Genomic DNA, 20066 nt, shown 5'->3' on the forward strand with positions numbered 1-20066 from the left:
CACACTGCCTGCTTATTTTCAAGTATGTTCCTCAACACTGTCTTACAGGTTTTCAGAATACCATTACTACTCTGAATCAACTCCACATGCATCTCCTTCAGTCTTCCTATGATGCAGTTGAGCTTTCCTCGAGGGTCATCGCCTTCTCAGTGGCCATGCGCCAGCTTGCCTGGCTTTGCATTGTAGACATGGACCCTAGTTTACAGGATCGCCTTGCCAACATCCCTTGTCAAGGCACTAACTTGTTTGATGACTCCATCGAGGAAGACACTAAGAAGTTGTCTGAACATGAGAAGTCATTTGCTTCCATCATTCGTCCTAAGCCTTCCACCTCTAAAAAGGGTTTCAGGCCTATACTATCTTACCAGCAGCGTTTCCCACAGAGGGCAGCTCCTTATACCAGGACGCCTCCTAAGAAACCACCACATCAACAACAACAGAGGCAACAGAAACCTCAGACTTCTGCTGCGCCTAAGGCCTCTCAGCCTTTTTGACCAGCTACTACAGAGCATAACCTCCATTGTTCTGCCTCTGTCCTCTCCCCTTCCCATTGGAGGTCATCTCCATCTTTTTTTACCAACAATGGGAGATCATTACATTAGACCTCTGGGTGCTGTCCATCATCGGGGAAGGATACTCTTCATTTCATCCAGGTTCTACCAGATCTACCTCCAATCCATCCCAGACCGCCCTTCTTCTTCAAGAAGCTCAAGCTCTGCTTTGTCTCCGAGCCCTCAACAAATTTCTTGTCAGGGAGAAATTATGAATGCTGTCTCTAGCATCATTATACCCCCTTTTAGATCAGAATGATTGGTTATGTTCTCTAGATCTCAAAGAGGCTTACATTCCCATTCCCATTCATCCAGCCTCTTGACAGTTCCTCAGATTTCAGGTGGGAAATCTGCATTTTCAGTACAGAGTGTTACCTTTCGGCCTGGCTTCATCTCCAAGAATATTCACCAAGTGCCTAGTCGTAGTAGCAGCAGCTCTGTGGAATTATGGACTCCAGGTGTGTCCGTACCTGGACTACTGGCTCATCAAGGATTCAACATTACAAGGGTTTTTTGTAGCGACCCTACTATGTGAACGGACTATGTGGTTCCTACAAAGTTTGAGGTTCGAAATCAACTTTCCCAAACCCCAGCTGCAGCCCTCTCAGAATTTACAGTTCATCGGAGCTGTCCTGGACACTGTCCAACTCGGAGCATTCCTTCCTCAACAACGTCAGGATGCTGTTATTCGTCTCTGCCACAAAGTGTCTTCCTTGACTACAATTTGCGCAAGACACATGATGGTTCTCCTAGGTCACATGGCCTCGACAGTTCACGTGACTCCTTTTGCCAGACTTCACCTCAGAATTCCTCAGTGGACTCTGGCATCTTAGTGGGCACAGGCTAACGACCCACTTTCTCAACACATTACAGTCACTCCTTCGTTGAGACAGTCTCTCCACTGGTGGATGCTCTCTTCCAATCTCTCCAGAGGTTTACTGTTTCAAACACCCCCTCATCAGAAAGTTCTCACGACAGATTCCTCGACCTACGCTTGGGGGACTCACCTAGACGGTCTCTGTACTCAAGGCCATTGGTCCTGCACGGATCATCAGTGTCATATCGAAAAGATGTGTTGAGAATTGAGTCGGTTCAGCGAATGGCTACCAGGATGGTTTTGGGGCTTAGGGAACTCACATACGAAGAAAGGTTAAAAAAACTGCGGATGTACTCACTGGAGGAGCGAAGAGAGAGAGGGGACATGATTGAGACCTTTAAGTATATTACTGGGCGTATAGAGGTGAAAGATGATATCTTCAGTCTTACAGGGCCCTCGGTAACCAGAGGACACTCGCTGAAAATCAGGGGAGGGAAATTTCAGGGTGATGCTAGGAAGTACTTCTTCACTGAAAGGGTGGTAGATCATTGGAACGAGCTGCCTCAGCGGGTGATTGAGGCCAGCAGCTTGTTAGATTTCAAGAGAAAATGGGATATTCATGTGGGATCTCTAGGAGAGTAAGAATCAGGGAGTGGGTCATTGGTATGGGCAGACTCGATGGGCTATGGCCCTTTTCTGCCGTCAATTTCTATGTTTCTATGTTTCTATCAGTCTGTTGGAACTCAGAGCGATCTTCAATGCTCTCAAAGCTTTTCAGCATCTACTCCACGACCAGGTAGTCCTCATTCGGACAGACAGCCAAGTAGCCATGTACTGCGTCAACAAGCAGGGAGGCACAGGATATTTCCCTCTTTGCCAGGAAGCTCAACGGGTATGGCACTGGGCAATCCATCATAACACCTTCCTAAAAGCAGTTTATATTCAAGGAGAGAAAAACTGTCCGGACAAATTGAGTCGTCTTCTGCAACTTCATGAATGGACACTCAATTCCTTGCCTCTACATCACATTTTTTCTCACTGGTGGCTCCTTGGATAGATTTCTTTGCGTCTCCCCACAACCACAAACTGCCTCAGTTCTGCTCCAGGATATACTCTCCTCATCGCCTCGAGGCAGATGCTTTCCTTCTGGAATGGACGAATCAGTTTCTCTATGCATTCCCTCTATTTCCTCTCATTCTCAAGACTCTTGTCAAACTCAAACAGGAGCATGTCACCATGATTATGATAGCTCCTCGGTGGCCCAGGCAACCTTGGTTCTCCCTTCTACTTCAATTGAGCAGCAGTGAGCCAATGCTTCTACCAGTTTTTCTCTCTGCTTACACAGAGTCTGGGGTCTCTACTTCATCCCAACCTGCAGTCTCTACACCTGACAGCTTGGTACCTCTCAACCTAACTGCCACTCTACAGTTTTCTCAATCTGTACAGGACATTGTAGAAGCTTCTAGAAAGCCTACCACTAGGCAATGCTACAGTCAGAAATGGCCTAGATTTTATGCTTGGTGCACCATTCATCACAAGGAGCCTCAAGCTACCTCCTTGTTTTCAGTGTTGGATTACCTGTTCCATTTGTCTCAATCAGGCCTCATATCCACTTCCATTCGAGTCCATCTCAGTGCAATTGCTGCTTTTCATCAGCCTATGGAAGGGAAACCCCTTTTGGCTCATCCTGTGGTTTCCAGATTTATGAAATGACTTTTCAATGTGAAACCACCTCTCAAACCTCCTCCAGTGGTTTGGGATCTCGATGTTGTTCTTGCTCAATTGATGAAGCTTCCTTTCGAACCAATGGATTTGGCTCATCTTAAATATCTCACTTGCAAAGTGGTTTTTCTCATTGCTCTTATGTCTGCTCGCAGGGTCAGCGAGCTACAAGCTTTAGTAGCGGACCTACCTTTCACAGTATTCCATCATGACAAGATGGTCCTTCGTACTCATCCTAAATTCTTACCTAAAGTGGTTTCAGAATTTCATCAAGTTTCAATTTATTAAAAATTTGATATACCACCATATCAATTTATTTCAAGGTAGTTATACATTTTAAAATAGGGTAAAAACAATTAATACAAATTAACATAACTTTAACAAAAAAACATACTCGACAAAACTATAACATACTAGACTAGACAAACGGGTACAAGTGGGAAGAAAGGGTAGAACTACAATGGTTAAAGAAAAGTAAGATATAAAGGTATAAACATAAGGGAGGGGTTAAAAAAACAAATAAGTCCAATACAAATGAACTCGTAAAAAATAAATACATTTTTTAAAATCTTTAAAAAGGACATTTATACTTGAAAGACATCTTTAAAAAGGAATGTCTTAAGGAAAGATTTAAATTTCTCAAGATTAGTTATCTCTCAAAGCATTTGGTGCCGAATTCCAGAATGTTGGGGCAACTACTGAAAAAATAGAGTTTCTTCTAGTATTGATATGATTCATCTCAACCAATCAATTGTACTTCCAGTATTTTTTCCAAAGCCTCATTCTCATCCTGGAAAAACAGCTCTTCATACTCTGGACTGTAAGTGTGCTTTGGCTTTCTACTTGCAACGCACTTAATCACACAGATGTGCTCCTCAACTTTTTTGTCTCCTTCGATCCAAACAAGTTGGAACATCCAATTTCCAAGCGCACCATCTCCAACTGTTAGCGGCTTGCATTTCTTTCTGCTGTGCTCAGGCTGGACTGCATCTACAGAGTCAAGTCACAGCCCACAAAGTCAGAGTCATGGCGGCATCAGTAGCTTTCCTTAGATCTACTCCTATTGAGAAAATCTGCAAAGTCCTTCTTGGTCCTCAGTTCATGCTTTCACGTCTCATTATTGTCTGGATACTTTTTTCAGACAGGATGGCCATTTTGGCCAGGCAGTATTAAAAAATTTATTCTCCTGAATTGCCAACACTCCCACCATCCAATTATGGTTAGCATGTATGTCACCCACAGGTTGAGAATAGGCTGCCTGCTTGTCCTGGGATAAAGCGCAGTTACTTACCGTAACAGGTGTTATCCAGGGACAGCAGGTAGCTATTCTCACAACCCACCCACCTCCCCTGGTTGGCTTCTCTGTTAGCTATCTGAACTGAGGAGACGCGCACCCTTGCACGGGCGGGAAGGCATTTGCACAGTGCAGCAGTTGCAAACTTTCTAAGTTGTCCGCATCGGGGCTCTGTGGATGACGTCACCCACAGGTTGAGAATAGCTGCCTGCTGTCCCTGGATAACACCTGTTACGGTAAGTAACTGTGCTTTTTCAGTGAGTATATCAGTCTGAGAGCTGTATTTTGCACTGTTTGTAATATTATGCTAATGCTTTCCTACAATACAGCTTATTATGTAGTTGAGGAGCCAAGTGCAGATATATTTTAGTTTTTGTTTGAAATGTTATCACTTACACAAAAAAAGAACAGATTTATATTTGTGGGGTTTAGTCTCCAGTTGCCTTATATTTGATTAAGCAGAAAATAATAATAATAATAATAATAATAATAGTTTATTTTTATATACCGCCATACCCATGTGAGTTCAAGGCGGTTTACATTGAGTTACATTAGGATCTGCATAGACAGGCAGATTTACAATTATTTGTCAGAATTACAGAGTTGTTATTAGAATTACAGATTTGTTATTAGAATTACAGATTTGTTATTAGAATTACAGAGTAACATAGTTTCAATTATTTATCAGCTTAATTTGAACTAGACAGAGGATGCGGAAAGAGGGGAAGAAAAAGGAGCAGGCCTCATGAGGGGGCCAGATTGGGGAGGGGGGGAGGTATTGTCAGGGGGGGGGGAACCTTTCGGGTCTTGTTTGTGGAATAGGTAAGTTTTAAGTGATTTTCTGAACCCGAGGTAATTGGGGGCCTCTAGTATCATTTGTGCTAGCCATGGGTTCAGCTTGGCTGCTTGGAAGGCGAAAGTTCTGTCAAGGAATCTTTTGAAGAGACAATGTTTGGGTGAGGGGAAGGCGAACAGCTGAATACGACGGGATTTGTTGTTGGTGCGGTAGAGGTTGAAGTGAGGATTGATGTAACTTGGTGAGGACCCATTTACCGCCCTGTAACAGAAGCATGCGAATTTGTAAAGGACTCTAGACTCGAAAGGCAGCCAGTGGAGTTGGTGGTAGAATGGGGTGACATGTTCCCATTTCTTTAGGCCAAAGATGAGGCGCACGGCGGTATTCTGGATTATTTTTAGTCTCCTGGTTGTTTTCTTTGTGGCGTTAAGGTAAATGATGTTGCAATAATCTAGAATACTGAGGATGGAGGATTGTACAAGAAGGCGGAAGGAAGTGTCATTGAAGTATTTTTTTATGGTGCGAAGTTTCCAAAGTGCAGAGAAGCTTTTTCTGACGACGAGGTCGGTGTGCTTTTCTAAGGAAAGGTTTTTGTCCAGCGTGACTCCCAGGATTTTTAAGGTTGGTTCGAGGGGGAAGGTCGTACCTTTCAGTTGAATTGTGGTTTCTTTGATTTTGTCATTGGGGGTGGCTAGGAAGAATTTAGATTTATCGGGGTTTAATTTCAGTCTGAATGCTAGCATCCAGAGTTCGATTTGGTTGAGAATGTTTGTAGTGTGGTCGAGTATTTCATGTGACAGGTTAGTGAGTGGGATGGATATTGTGATGTCGTCTGCATAAATAAAGAATTTGAGCTTGAGGTTATGAAGAAGGTTGCCTAGGGAGGCCAGGTAGATGTTGAAAAGGGAGGGGGATAAGGGGGAGCCCTGCGGGACCCCGCAGGTGTTGTCCCAGCTGTAAGAGAAAGAGTTGTTCTTGCATACTTTGTAGGATCTATTTCTTAGGAACCCCTGAAACCAGTTAAGGACCTGGTCTGAGATGCCAATGTGTGCCAGGCATTCTAGGAGGATGGTGTGGTCTACCAGGTCAAAAGCGCTGCTCAGGTCAAGTTGTATGATTAAGGCACTTGAGCCCTGAGTGAAGAGCGTGTGGAGGTGGTCGAGAAGGGAAGCTAAGATGGTTTCCGTGCTGTGGTCAGTGCGAAAGCCTGATTGACAGTCGCTGAGTATGTTAAATTTGTCTAGGTATGTAGAGAGTTCCGCCTTTACCAGCCCCTCCGCAATTTTGGTGAATAAGGGGATACTGGCAATCGGTCTATAGTTAGATGGGGAATTGGGTGGTTCATTCGCATTTTTTATAATAGGGGTGATCATAATGTGGCCTTGCTCAGACGGGAAGTTTCCTGAGGATAGTAGAAAGTTAACCCATGTCATCATTTTTGCTTTGAAGCAGGGGGGTGCCGTTTTCATGATATTTGGTGGGCATGTGTCTAATTTGCAATGGGAGTGCGTATATTTGTTGTAGTAAGAGTTAAAGGTTTGCCAGTCGATTACTGCGAATTGTTTCCAACTGAGGTCAGCTCTGGCTCCTAGGTCTGGGTTGCACATTAAACATTTGGCCTATTCAGTTAAAATAAAGCTAAACCAAAACATTTTCATGTTAAAATGTGTCCTTCCCTCTTCCCCTTATTTGTGTATGTGTACTTGCAACATTGTTGGTTAAAATGAACCACTCCTTTTGGTAGTAAACCAGTAACTGTGTATTGCTCTTATCTCTCTGCTTCATTTTCTTTTTAAGAATGATCAGTATTCTTTTTAAAATATATATCCTTTTCAATAGTGTGTGATACTTACTGAAGCCAGGCTTTCACTTCAGAAGGTGATCAATAACTTTTGCCGAACTCAACACCCACCTATTAAGGTAAAGTGCATGGCCAATCATAAATAACTGTTTGATCTTGGTGACATACATCAGAATGTCTCCCAAAGCTCATTCTTGTTGCTACATCTGGTTGCCCTTTCAAAGTTTACTGGTTGTATGCAGTATTTTTGTTAAGTCAACAGTTTGTCATCTTCATTTGCTCGTGTGAAATGTTGAGATCCCTCATCACCATTTGTTTTATTTTCCAGTTTATCAGTTCAGACATACATGGAATATGTTCACGGCTATTCTGTGACTTAGGAGATGAATTTGAAGTCCTTGATGCCACAGGAGAAGACCCAAAAGAAGTCTTCATTTCCAGCATAACACAAGTAAGATTTACACTTATTTATTAACCTACTGGCTATTTCAGGAGCCCATGGTTGTTTCCCTCGCGTATTTTAAAGCTCAGTTAGAACAAATTTCCAACTAATTTAGGGGACATTTCCAGATTTTATCACCGTAATATTGAAGGATATTGGCATTCTTGAAGTATTCTGTGGTGCTAAGAATACAGTGTACATGACCTTTTTTTAATTTACACACTTCAAAAATGAATCAAGTTTTTGGTCTTAAAGTGGAATAGAATGTAATATACCATAAGAGGACATCACTTCAAGGATCTTCTACCCCGGAATGATTTATACTAGCAATAGTTTACCTATTCATCTGTGACAGACAACTTAAATCAGTTTTTCTCAAGCCAGTCCTGAAGTACCTCATCATGTGTATTGATTGTGGATATCCTGGCTAAAGCTATTCCAGGACCTACTTGAGAAACAGTGATTACTTTGATAAAAGTATTACATCGTCTTATTTCTTAGTCCAAAAATAGATTATATTACTGTAAAGCCAAAAGTAATATTTGTGAAAGTTTGCTCATCAACCCCAGGCTTTCTAATCTTGTTGAATGGAAACTGTCCAAGTTTATTTTTATTTTTTCTTTATTTTTGGGAGGGGGAGTGGGTTGTCCATTTCTTTATGATTCTTTATACTCCTAGCTTAGTGGAAACCAGGGCTTGGAACTGGTACCACAAACTCATTTGCATCTACACAAGGGTTTTTTGCTCTTATGCTTTCTCTCTATTCCTCCCCCCTCCCAAAAAAATCAACACATAATTATTCCTTATTCTCCCTCTACCCCCCAAACTTAATTATTTTATTCCTTATTAGATGAGTTAAATTTTATATGCTGTCTTTCAAAATTTTATATGCTCCAAAACGTCGGAAGTGACCAGCGGAGTGCCGCAGGGCTCAGTCCTGGGTCCACTCCTCTTCAACATATTCATTAGGGATTTGACTCAAGGGCTTCAAGGTAAGGTAACCTTATTCGCTGATGATGCCAAACTATGCAATATCATAAACGGCTACAATCTGCAGAATACTATGGAACAGGACCTCCGTACTTTAGAAAGTTGGTCCTCTGTCTGGCAGCTGGGCTTCAACGCCAAGAAATGTAAGGTCATGCATCTCGGAAATGGAAATCCATGCAGAACTTACACCTTGAATGGAGAAACTTTGACCAAGACTACAGCAGAACGAGACTTGGGAGTGATCATCAGTGCAGACATGAAGACTGCTACTCAAGTGGAGAAGGCTTCATCTAAGGCACGGCAGATGATGGGTTGTATCAAGAGAAGTTTCGTCAACAGGAAGCCTGAGGTCATGATGCCATTATACAGAGCCATGGTGAGACCTCATCTAGAATACTGTGTGCAATTTTGGAGGCCACATTACCGTAAAGATGTGCTCAGAATTGAGTCGGTTCAGCGGATGGCCACCAGGATGGTCTCGGGGCTAAAGGGTCTCTCGTACGAAGAGAGATTGAACAAATTGCAGCTCTATACTCTCAAGGAGCGTAGGGAGAGGGGAGACATGATTGAGACATTTAAGTACATCACTGGACGGGTCGAGGTGGAAGATGATATCTTTCTTCTCAAAGGACCCTCGAACACAAGAGGACATCCGCTCAAACTCAGGAGAGGGAAGTTTCGTGGAGACGTCAGGAAGTACTTCTTCACGGAACGAGTGATAGAGCATTGGAACAAGCTTCCAGTACAGGTGATCGAGGCCCGCAGTATCCCAGACTTCAAGAATAAATGGGATACCTATGTGGGATCACTGCGGGAGTCATACCAATGAATAGGGTCGCTAGGATATAGACTTAATAGAGCAGGTCAGTAGAGTTAAGGGGGCCAGTAGACTTAAAAGGGGGGTCAATGGTATGGGCAGACTTGATGGGCTGTAGCCCTTATCTGCCGTCATCTTTCTATGTTTCAAAATATGTTAAACTAGCTATTGCTGGTAATGAACTGCCTTTGAACCCAAGCATATTATCATTTGCCAATACTATTGTATTCTTGATCTTTTATAAATGAATAAATCTGTTTTCTCTGTGTTAATTCTGAGCTGTGAGTAAATTGTTTTTTAGTCTGACCCTGGCATTGTGACCTGTCTTGAAAATCGCCCGCACAAGCTTGAGACAGGGCAGTCTGTAACCTTTCGAGAAGTTAATGGGATGTCCTCCTTGAATGGCACTACACATCAAATAACAGGTAAGCCATGCATTAGGGCCTCCAGTCTTATTTTAGTTAGCATTATATAATGTGATAGTAATTTTATGATCAGTAATTAAGACAATTTTTATACAATTTAGAAAAATTTGATGGTTTTTGTTTTTTGGAGGAGATGGTTGAGTTAGGAACGCAGAGGTAAAAGTATTACTCCTGAAATTCTGTGCATGTGACAAAGTGGTTCACATAAACAGTCAGGTCTAAGCCATCAAAGGAGGAGGAAGTGATCTGCTGTGCAGCAATTCTCTTCCTCCTGTACCGCCCATGTGCATCATTTGCAGAATTCTTTGTGTCCTAAGGGGGTGAGGAATTCTGCACAAATTATGCTCTTGCAGAATTCCACCAGAAGTAAAGTATTTTGTTTCTTGCAACTGATCTGCAGTTGACTCTGATTTGGGGAGTGAGTTTACGTATGTAATCCAATTTTTTTTGTTAAACCTTTTTATCCCAGGACAAGCAGGCAGCATATTCTTGACTGATGGGTGACGGCACCGACGGAGCCCCGGTACGGACAATTTTAGAGTGATTGCACTCTAAGAACTTTAGAAAGTTCTAGCTCGGCCGCACCGCGCACGCGCGAGTGCCTTCCCGCCCGACAGAGGCGCGCGGTCCCTCAGTTTCTTAGTTTCCGCGGAGCTAAGAAGACGCGTTTTCAACGGCTGTTGAAACTTTTTTCTCTTTGCCTTCCCGCTCGCGTAAACTTTTGATTATTTAATCTTATTTCTTTTCTTTTTTCTTTTTTGTAAAAAAAAAAAAAAAAAAAACCCTTCATTTTTTCTTTAATTTAATCTTTCCCCGGCGGGGCCTTCTGCCACCATCGAAGCCTCGGCCTTCGATTTGGCTGAAGCCGTTTTTCCTTTCATGCCCCCTCAACCGGGTTTTAAAAAGTGCCAGCGGTGTGCTCGGCCTATATCTCTCACGGACCCACACAACTGGTGTTTACAGTGTTTGGGTCCTGAGCATCAGGCCTCTACTTGCACCCGCTGTGCCACTCTAAAAAAACGGACATTAAAAAATCGCCAAATCCAGCAGCGATTATTGTTCGGTGCCGAGATGTCCGACCCCGTTCCATCGACTCCAGCTTCGGCACCGATTCAGTCGGCACCCTCTTCTTCGACGCCACGTAATTCCGCACCGGCGTCTCACCAGTCAGGTAAGCCGGCTAAGAAGCCTTCCCCGCTGGAGCGTCCTCCGGTCTCGAGTGCAGTGAGTCCAATCCTGCCGACTGTGAGACGCCAGCGGAAGCGTTCCGCCCCTATAGAGGTGAGTCCCTCGACATCGGGCTCCTCATCTCCGGGGCGTCGAACGGCACCGCAGGTACCGCAGAAGAAAAAGGCGGTACCGGTGCCATCCCTTGATGACCGCATCACGGCCATCCTTCAGGTGCAACTTAAGGACTAATTGAAACAGCTCCTTCCTGCTATCCTGGCTCCGAACCTTCCGGTGCCGGTCCGCACCGAGCTACCGGTACCGATCGTGGAACAGCCTGTGTTACCTGCTTCCACTATTTCGGTACCGCTTCAACTAACCTCATCGGTATCGATGCCAGTTCTTGCACCGGAGCCGAGAGCTCACCATCAATCGGTGCAGACTTCGGCACCGGTGCGACCGATAACATCTCCTGACTCGATATCGATGAGGTCGGGTAAGTCGTTACACAAAACCCGACACTTACAATCATCGACACCTGAGTCTCGGGACCATACTCCCCATGTCAGGGATCCTGATCTGTGAGGAGACTCAGAGGAACCCTTTCTTTCTGAAGGCGAATGTTCCTCAGAGGAGGAGGATTCAACTGTCCCTGACCCATCCTCCAAACAAGTCACTTCCTCTTTCTCCTGCTTTTTGAAAGAGATGTGTGACTCCTTGCCCATTCCTTTGGAGGCTGAATCCAAAAAGTCCAAAGCTTTTTTGGATGCCCTTGATTTTGACCAGCCTCCAAAGGAATTTTTGAAACTCCCTCTTCATGACATCTTGAGGGAGACTTTCTATAAGAATTTAGAGACTCCTTTAACTGTTCCAGGGGCCCCACGTAAACTGGATTCTCTATATAAGGTAATTCCCATTCCTGGGTTCGACAAACCTCAACTTCCACACGAATCCTTAACTGTCGAATCCACCCTTAAAAAATCTTCAGGAGCCAGTGTATATGCATCGGTACCTCCTGGCAGAGAAGGTAGAGCCATGGATAAATTTGGTAAGAGGCTCTACCAAAATGCTATGTTAGCAAATAGAGCTAGCAATTATGCTTTTCATTTTTCTTTTTATTTGAAGCATCTCCTTACCACCATGGCTTCCTTCGAAAAGTACCTTCCTTCACGAAAACATCACTCCTTTCATACCTGCTTGTCGTCTCTTTTTCAATTACGTAAGTTCATGGTTAGATCCATATATGATACCTTTGAACTTACATCCAGAGCGACAGCAATGTCGGTTGCTATGCGTCGCCTGGCCTGGCTTCGGGTATCCGACCTTGATGTTAATCATCAGGATCGGTTAGCCAACGCCCCTTGCCTAGGGGATGAGCTCTTTGGGGAATCCATGGACTCAACCACACAAAAGCTCTCTGCTCATGAGACACGCTGGGATACCCTGCTTAAAAATAAAAAGAAGCCTCCTCCGCCAAAACCATATAGGCAGCAGTCGGCCTATCAACGCCGCTTCACAGCTCGGCCATTACCTACCACTGCTCAGCAACCCAGGCGTCAGAGGCAGCAACAACGTCAGCCTCCCAGACAGCAGCCACAGCAGCAACCTGTGAAACCACCTCCTCAGCAGAAGTCACAGCCCTTTTGACTTCATTCTCCACAGTATAGCCAGTATTCCTATTCCTGCTCTCCTGCCTCAACCTATAGGAGGTCGACTTTCTCTGTTCCTCAGCCGATGGGAAGTTATCACTTCGGACCAATGGGTCCTCAACATCATCCGCCACGGCTACTCTCTCAACTTTCAGACTCTTCCATCCCAAAACCTGCCAAAAGAGTCTGCTTTGAACAGTCCTCAATCTGCCCTCCTCATTCAGGAAGTTCAATCCCTCCTTCTTCTAAACGCTATAGAAGAAGTTCCTCAAGATCAAAAAGGGCAGGGATTCTACTCCCGTTATTTTCTAGTCCCCAAAAAAACAGGAGATCTCAGACCAATTTTGGATCTCCGCGATCTCAACAAACACCTGGTAAAAGAAAAATTCAAGATGCTTTCTTTAGCCATCCTTTATCCTCTTCTCAATCAAAACGACTGGCTATGCTCCCTCGATCTCAAAGAGGCATACACTCACATACCGATCCATGTAACCTCAAGACAGTATCTCCGTTTCATGATCAATCATTGTCATTACCAATACAAGGTGCTGCCCTTCGGCCTTGCCTCCTCTCCAAGGGTCTTCACCAAGTGTCTCATTGTGGTAGCGGCATTTCTACGCTCTCACCACCTCCAGGTCTTCCCTTACCTGGACGACTGGTTAATCAAGGCCACATCCGCTCAAGCAGTTCTACTGGCCACCAACCAAACCATCTTGTTTCTACGAATTCTGGGGTTCGAGATCAATCTACCCAAATCTCATCTCACCCCCACTCAGAGACTTCAATTCATTGGAGCGATCCTGGACACACTCCTCATGAGAGCTTTCCTACCATCCAATCGTCTTCAGACCCTTCAGTCTCTATGTCAGCAGGTGCTTTCGCTACCTTCCATCTCAGCCAGGCAAATGATGGTACTCCTGGGGCACATGGCATCTACAGTTCATGTCACGCCCCTCGCACGTCTTCACCTGCGCACTCCTCAATGGACCCTTGCTACTCAGTGGTCCCAAGCGACGGATCCTTGCTCACGACACATATCTGTGACATCATCTCTTCGTCAGTCTCTTCAATGGTGGTTGGTATCCTCAAATCTATCCAGAGGTCTTCTATTCCATCAGCCCCCTCATCAACTGGTCATCACCACCGACGCCTCTCTTTATGCATGGGGAGCTCACTTGAACGAGTTCCAGACTCAAGGTCTTTGGACACCCCAGGAAAAGAAGCATCAAATCAATTTCCTGGAACTCAGAGCGATGTTTTATGCCCTCAAGGCCTTCCAACATCTTCTCTTTCCTCAGGTCCTTCTGTTGTGCACAGACAATCAGGTTGCGATGTACTACATCAACAAACAGGGTGGGACAGGCTCTCGCCTTTTATGCCAAGAAGCCCAAAAGATCTGGAATTGGGCCATAGATCACCATCTCTTCCTGAAAGCTATCTACATTCAGGGAGCACAGAATTCTTTAGCAGACAAACTCAGCAGAATTCTCCAGCCTCACGAGTGGACACTCGATCCTGTAACTCTGCAGTCTATCTTCACTCAATGGGGCACTCCTCAGATAGACCTCTTTGCAGCTCCTCACAATCACCAGCTGCCCCTATTCTGCTCCAGACTTTACTCTCCTCACCGTCTGGCAGCGGATGCTTTTCTCCTCGACTGGTCGAATCTGTTCCTGTACGCCTTCCCTCCTCTGCCTCTAATGTTGAGAACCTTATTCAAGCTCAAGAGGGAACGAGCCACAATGGTTCTGATTGCTCCGAGGTGGCCCAGGCAACATTGGTTCTCCCTTCTACTTCAACTCAGTTCCAGGGAATCTTTTCTTCTTCCTCTGTTTCCTTCTCTGCTTACGCAACAGCAGGAAACCCTTCTACATCCCAACCTCCAGTCTCTGCACCTGACAGCTTGGTATCTCTCGGGCTGACATCTCATGATACTCTTTTATCTCAGCCTGTTCGTTCCATTCTGAATGCCTCCAGGAAACCAACCACTCTGCAATGTTACCATCAGAAGTGGACGAGATTTTCCTCCTGGTGTCTTCTTCATCATCTTGATCCAACTTCTCTGGCAGTGGAGACATTGTTGGATTATTTGCTTTCTTTGTCTGACTCTGGCCTTAAGTCCTCTTCCATCAGAGTCCACCTCAGTGCCATTGCAGCTTTTCATGAGCCAGTCCATGGAAAACTTCTCTCAGCTCATCCCCTGGTGTCCAGGTTCATGCGAGGGCTTTTCAATGTGAAACCACCTCTTAAAGCCCCTCCTGTTATCTGGGATCTCAATGTGGTTCTTTCCGCCTTAATGAAGCCTCCATTTGAACCTTTGGCTACCTCTCCTTTCAAGTTTCTCACTTGGAAAGTGCTTTTCCTTATTGCTCTTACCTCTGCCAGGAGGGTCAGTGAGCTTCATGCATTGGTCGCAGATCCACCTTTTACGGTTTTTCACCATGACAAGGTGGTTTTGCGTACACATCCAAAGTTTCTCCCTAAGGTTGTCTCTGAATTCCATCTCAACCAATCCATTGTTCTACCTGTTTTCTTTCCAAAACCTCATTCTCATTCTGGAGAACAAGCTTTACATACTTTGGATTGTAAAAGGGCTCTGGCATACTATCTAGAGCGTACGAAACCCCACAGATCAGTTCCCCAACTTTTTCTGTCCTTTGATCCAAATAAATTGGGACGTCCCGTTTCTAAACGTACATTGTCTAATTGGCTGGCAGCGTGCATTTCATTCTGTTATGCTCACTCCGGACTGTCACTGGAAGGTTCTGTCACGGCCCATAGAGTCAGAGCAATGGCAGCTTCTGTAGCTTTCCTCCGTTCCACTCCTATTGAGGAAATCTGCAAGGCTGCTACTTGGTCCTCAGTTCACACTTTTACATCTCATTATTGTCTGGATGCTTTCTCCAGACGGGATGGACACTTCGGCCAATCTGTTTTGCAAAATTTGTTTTCCTAATGGCCAACCTTCCCTCCATCCCTCTTTTTGTTAGCTTGGAGGTCACCCATCAGTCAAGAATATGCTGCCTGCTTGTCCTGGGATAAAGCACAGTTACTTACCGTAACAGGTGTTATCCAGGGACAGCAGGCAGATATTCTTGCGTCCCACCCACCTCCCCGGGTTGGCTTCTTAGCTGGCTTATACTAACTGAGGGACCGCGCGCCTCTGTCGGGCGGGAAGGCACTCGCGCGTGCGCGGTGCGGCCGAGCTAGAACTTTCTAAAGTTCTTAGAGTGCAATCACTCTAAAATTGTCCGTACCGGGGCTCCGTCGGTGCCGTCACCCATCAGTCAAGAATATCTGCCTGCTGTCCCTGGATAACACCTGTTACGGTAAGTAACTGTGCTTTTTTGTTATAAGTGTTCTATTAAATTTAATCGAGAACAATACACAAACCATCCAAATATCACTATAATATATGTTTCCTTCTATTACTATTACTTGTTGATGCATTCGGGTAGAGAAACCTATAGTTTCACTATACTGTTGGCATTTGATCACTGGATATATCCAGATTCTGAGATATGCTCTCTTAAATGGATGTTTGGACATATTAAACTGGTCTGTTAGTATTGGTCTAGGACTTGGGATCTATTTGGCGCTAGCTGAATTTTCCATGGGCAGAGTTTGTTACTACAGATTTTTATGGATCTTTGTGAATGGCTATACCTGGATGAAAGTGTATATATGAATTAGGCTTGCAATTATGATTATTTTGTTGGCCTATATTTATAAAAAATGTAGTTTGAGAATTTAAAATTGCTTATGTCTCTCCAGTATAAATCTTGTTTAATTTTTAATTCAGAGGAAATCTGTGAGATTATGAAATCAGCAGGAATAACACAAAGAGCATATAATAATAATAATAAGAAGAATAACTTTATTTTTTGTATACCGCAATTCCTTAGAGAGCGTTGTCTAATCTTTCTAGCCAGTAGTTCCTTTATAAGCACATGTAGACCCTTGCATAAAGTGTTTTTTTTCTATACCTAGAATATTTAGAGGAATATAGTTCATAAACAATTACGGTATATGGCCCTTAGTTTGATTTTAGGAGTATCAGGTTCATCTAAACATATAGCAAGCAGAACCAGGGCTTTCGGAGACATGGTCTAGATTTTTCTATGTATAAGAAGTATTCAGCCACTCTGCAGAGTTATCTGTTCATGGGGACTGTATAAAAATAGCTTATAAGTTTCAAGCTAAGTTCAGGACCACATATTCTCAGGTCTTTCCTAAATGCATTGTCTTACCAAATACTAAGATAATAGTTGATGGGCAGACTAGGGCCATTTGGCCTTTATCTGCCATCATGTTTGTATAAACACAAGCAGGTAAATCAGCCACTCAACTTTATGCAGTAGATGGTCTTTTGAATATTGCCCTTTGTATATTAGCTCTTCCTCTTGCAGTGCCATGTTTACACATAGGACCTTGGGAAGATTTTGGAGGTATGGGACTCTGCCTACATTTTCAGGCATATTTTTAGTTAGCTTTTCACTCATTTGTTAGGGAATATTTATTGTGTATTAAATTGATTTTAATGCACACTAGCCAATGAATTAAAACATATTAAATCAATTTAGGAAGCACAAAATTTTGAAAGATGTTCTAATGAGCCTAATGTGCACTAATGAAAGCACACTTCTAGTGTTATATAGTATCTATCTCTCCTGGATGTGTTGTACTTTAACTTCTCCTTTGCCCTCCCCAAGCCCTGTAAATAAAGAAGTATCAGTGAAAGAAAGTATTCTCAGGACTTTAGGATTGCATTCTGTGTCATTTAGGTTAATACATATTTCTTTGTTCTTTCAGTGGTATCACCCTATTCTTTCAGTATTGGAAATACATCAGCTCTGAAGCCATACTTACATGGAGGAATAGCTATCCAAAGGAAGACACCAAAAACATTCCATTTCGTATGTGTTTTTATCCCCCTCCCCCACCCCACAAAATGCTTTTGCTTGTTTTGCAATGTCTATTGAACTTGAAGAGCATAAAGTGGTAGGTTACCAAATATTGAAGACTGGTGTAAGTGGGTCATGTGTGGAGGTTTTAAATGCTGTTTTCCAGTGCAATAGGTGAGACATTCTAGACAGATGGGTAGTGTTCTGCAGATGGCATCCACTCCATTGTTTGCTAGAGACTCATGTGGCATTATCGTATGACACAGTTTTATTTGGCATGTCCAGGAGAGCCAAGAGCCAAATATCTTCCAATAATAATAAACTTTTACTGATTCTGACAGGAGTTGCCATTCAACAAATAATGTATAATTGGAAAAATTGGAACAGATTGAATTATAGTTTTTGGTGGAGATCAGTGTGTCATATATATAAAATGAAAAGAACATTAGCTGTTCAAAAAGGATATTTTAATAAATTTAAGGATGTGTGTGGGCCATTAATAAATTATTGTAATGAATAGATATCATTTTTCCCTGATTAACATAAATGAAAGAATGGGGGGGGGGGTTTGGATTTCAATATTTGTTATGAAGGGAAGGAAGAATTTATTATATTATATGTATTTAATATTAGTATGGTGGGAGGCAGGGCTGTGGAGTCGGTAGATAAATGTTCTGACTCTGACTCCTCAGTTTTTTGTACTTCAGACTCCGACTCCAGGTACCCGAAATTTCCTCAGACTCCTCGACTCCGACTCCAATTCCACAGCACTGGTTAATTTTCAGATCGTTAAAATGGAATGTCAAGTTGAGAGAAATGAGCAATTTCGACACCACCTTCTTTTTGCTTTTAATCAAGGTTCTAAGGCCGCAGAAGCTGCTCGCAACATTTGTGCTGTGTATATAGTGGGTGCTATAGCTGAAAGAATCGCTTGTGATTGGTATGCCAAGTTCAAAAATGGAGTCGGTAGATAAATGTTCTGACTCCTCAGTTTTTTGTACTTCTGACTCCGACTCCGACTCCAGGTACCCGAAATTTCCTCTGACTCCTCGACTCCGACTCCACAGCCCTGGTGGGAGGGAAGGGGATAAATTTTATAATAATAATAATAATAATAACTTTATTTTTCTATACCGCCATAGTCAGGTGACTTCTAGGCGGTTCACACTGTAAGAAGGCTGGACATTCAGCGAATAACAAGGTCACAATACAATACAATAAGTCAACATACAATACAAGACAAAACAAAACAATACAATACAATACAATACAATGAGTGTATACAACACCGTACAATATAATACAACGAGTCTAAATATAATACAATACAATAAGTCTAAAGACAACACCATACATAAGTCTAATACAGTATCGTACAATGAGTCTAAATATAATACAATAGTGAAGAGGGGAAAGTTACAGATTGGGGTTCAATGGGTAATGAGTAACTGAGTATTTCTTTAGAACTTCCATTTGAATTGGAGTACTATGGATAGCGAATATCTGAGTACATGAGGGGCATCTTGAGAAAGAAAGAAAGGCGTTTAAAGGGAGGGGAGTCCTAGTGTGGGAGGGGACGATTTTAGTCCGTGAATTTTTCGAATAGGGCGGTTTTGATCGATTTGCGGAATGCACTGTATCTTGAGAAAGAAAGAAAGGCGTTTAAAGGGAGGGGAGTCCTAGTGTGGGAGGGGACGATTTTAGTCCGTGAATTTTTCGAATAGGGCGGTTTTGATCAATTTGCGGAATGCACTGTAAGACAGGTTGGGTTCGTTTATGTAGTTTTTCAGCCAAACTTGCTGTCTGTTCGCTTGGAACTTAAAGGTTCTATCCAGGAATGATTTGTATCTGCAGCCCGTAATCTTTGGGTATGCAAATATGTTTTTGTTTCTGGTCGCTCGTGTGGGGTTGTGTAGGATGAAGTGAGTTTGTAGGTATGAAGGTGCTAGTCCCCAGACTTGCTTGAAACAGGTGCAAGCAAATTTGAATAGTATTCGCGCTTCAATTGGAAGCCAGTGCAGCTTTTTATAGTAGGGGCTGATGTGGTCGTTTTTTCTTAGTCCGAAGATTAGTCGAACGGCGGTGTTTTGTATTAATCTCAGTTTTTTTATTGTTTTTTGTGGGATGAAAAAGTTTGTGGAATTTCAAGTGATGTGTTAGTTAAATTGTTGTTACTTTCTGTGCACTTGATGTAAAACATAAAATGAATAAAGAATTAAAAAAAAAAAAAAAAAAGAAGAAGGAATCCACTCCGGATTTTTTCTTTGTGCCTCTGCTGTACTTCACTGGACTTCTTAGCTCCATCTACAGTTTTTCTTTATTCTTGCCTGTAGGTGTATGTTGTTCTGCTCTCCATAATTTATTATTTTATTCAGTGTGTTTTTCGTTCCTTTTTGGGGGTTTCTGGTGCTGGGAGCAATTATTAAGCTCTGCTTGCATTAAAATCACTCTAACTTGTGTCTGCAACTTGACAGGCCAATACTTGGTGGTACCTGGCAGCCAGCCTGCATTTACTTCATAGGAGATCGGGGTCGTCTCCTTCTGCCAAATGAGGATTCAAGCGCAGTCTCTTTAGCATCCATTGGAGACTTGGTTGTGTTTCACAAATTGCTCGCTGCGTCTTCTCACCTCCGTCCGTCCCTGAGCGCATCCATTGGTCCACAGAGGTGGAGGTACAGTCAGGCATAGGGT

The 20066-nt window shown here is 43.3% G+C and overlaps 1 protein-coding gene across 4 annotated transcripts in view; it reads left to right on the forward strand.

Moving 5' to 3' along the window:
* The window catches only part of UBA6 (ubiquitin like modifier activating enzyme 6), a 328373-nt gene that overhangs the window by 50079 nt on the left and 258228 nt on the right, over nt 1-20066 (forward strand). For 3 of the 4 annotated variants that reach the window (XM_033914755.1, XM_033914773.1, XM_033914764.1), the window contains exons 8-11: nt 7020-7100; nt 7310-7432; nt 9532-9655; nt 17284-17387. In XM_033914755.1, the coding sequence (XP_033770646.1) occupies nt 7020-7100; nt 7310-7432; nt 9532-9655; nt 17284-17387 (432 nt within the window). The remainder of the gene's footprint in view (nt 1-7019; nt 7101-7309; nt 7433-9531; nt 9656-17283; nt 17388-20066) is intronic. The other variant, XM_033914779.1, reaches the window with a different exon arrangement.

This window comes from Geotrypetes seraphini, chromosome 1 (assembly GCF_902459505.1).
Source record: "Geotrypetes seraphini chromosome 1, aGeoSer1.1, whole genome shotgun sequence".
Classification (NCBI taxonomy): Eukaryota; Metazoa; Chordata; class Amphibia; order Gymnophiona; family Dermophiidae; genus Geotrypetes; species Geotrypetes seraphini.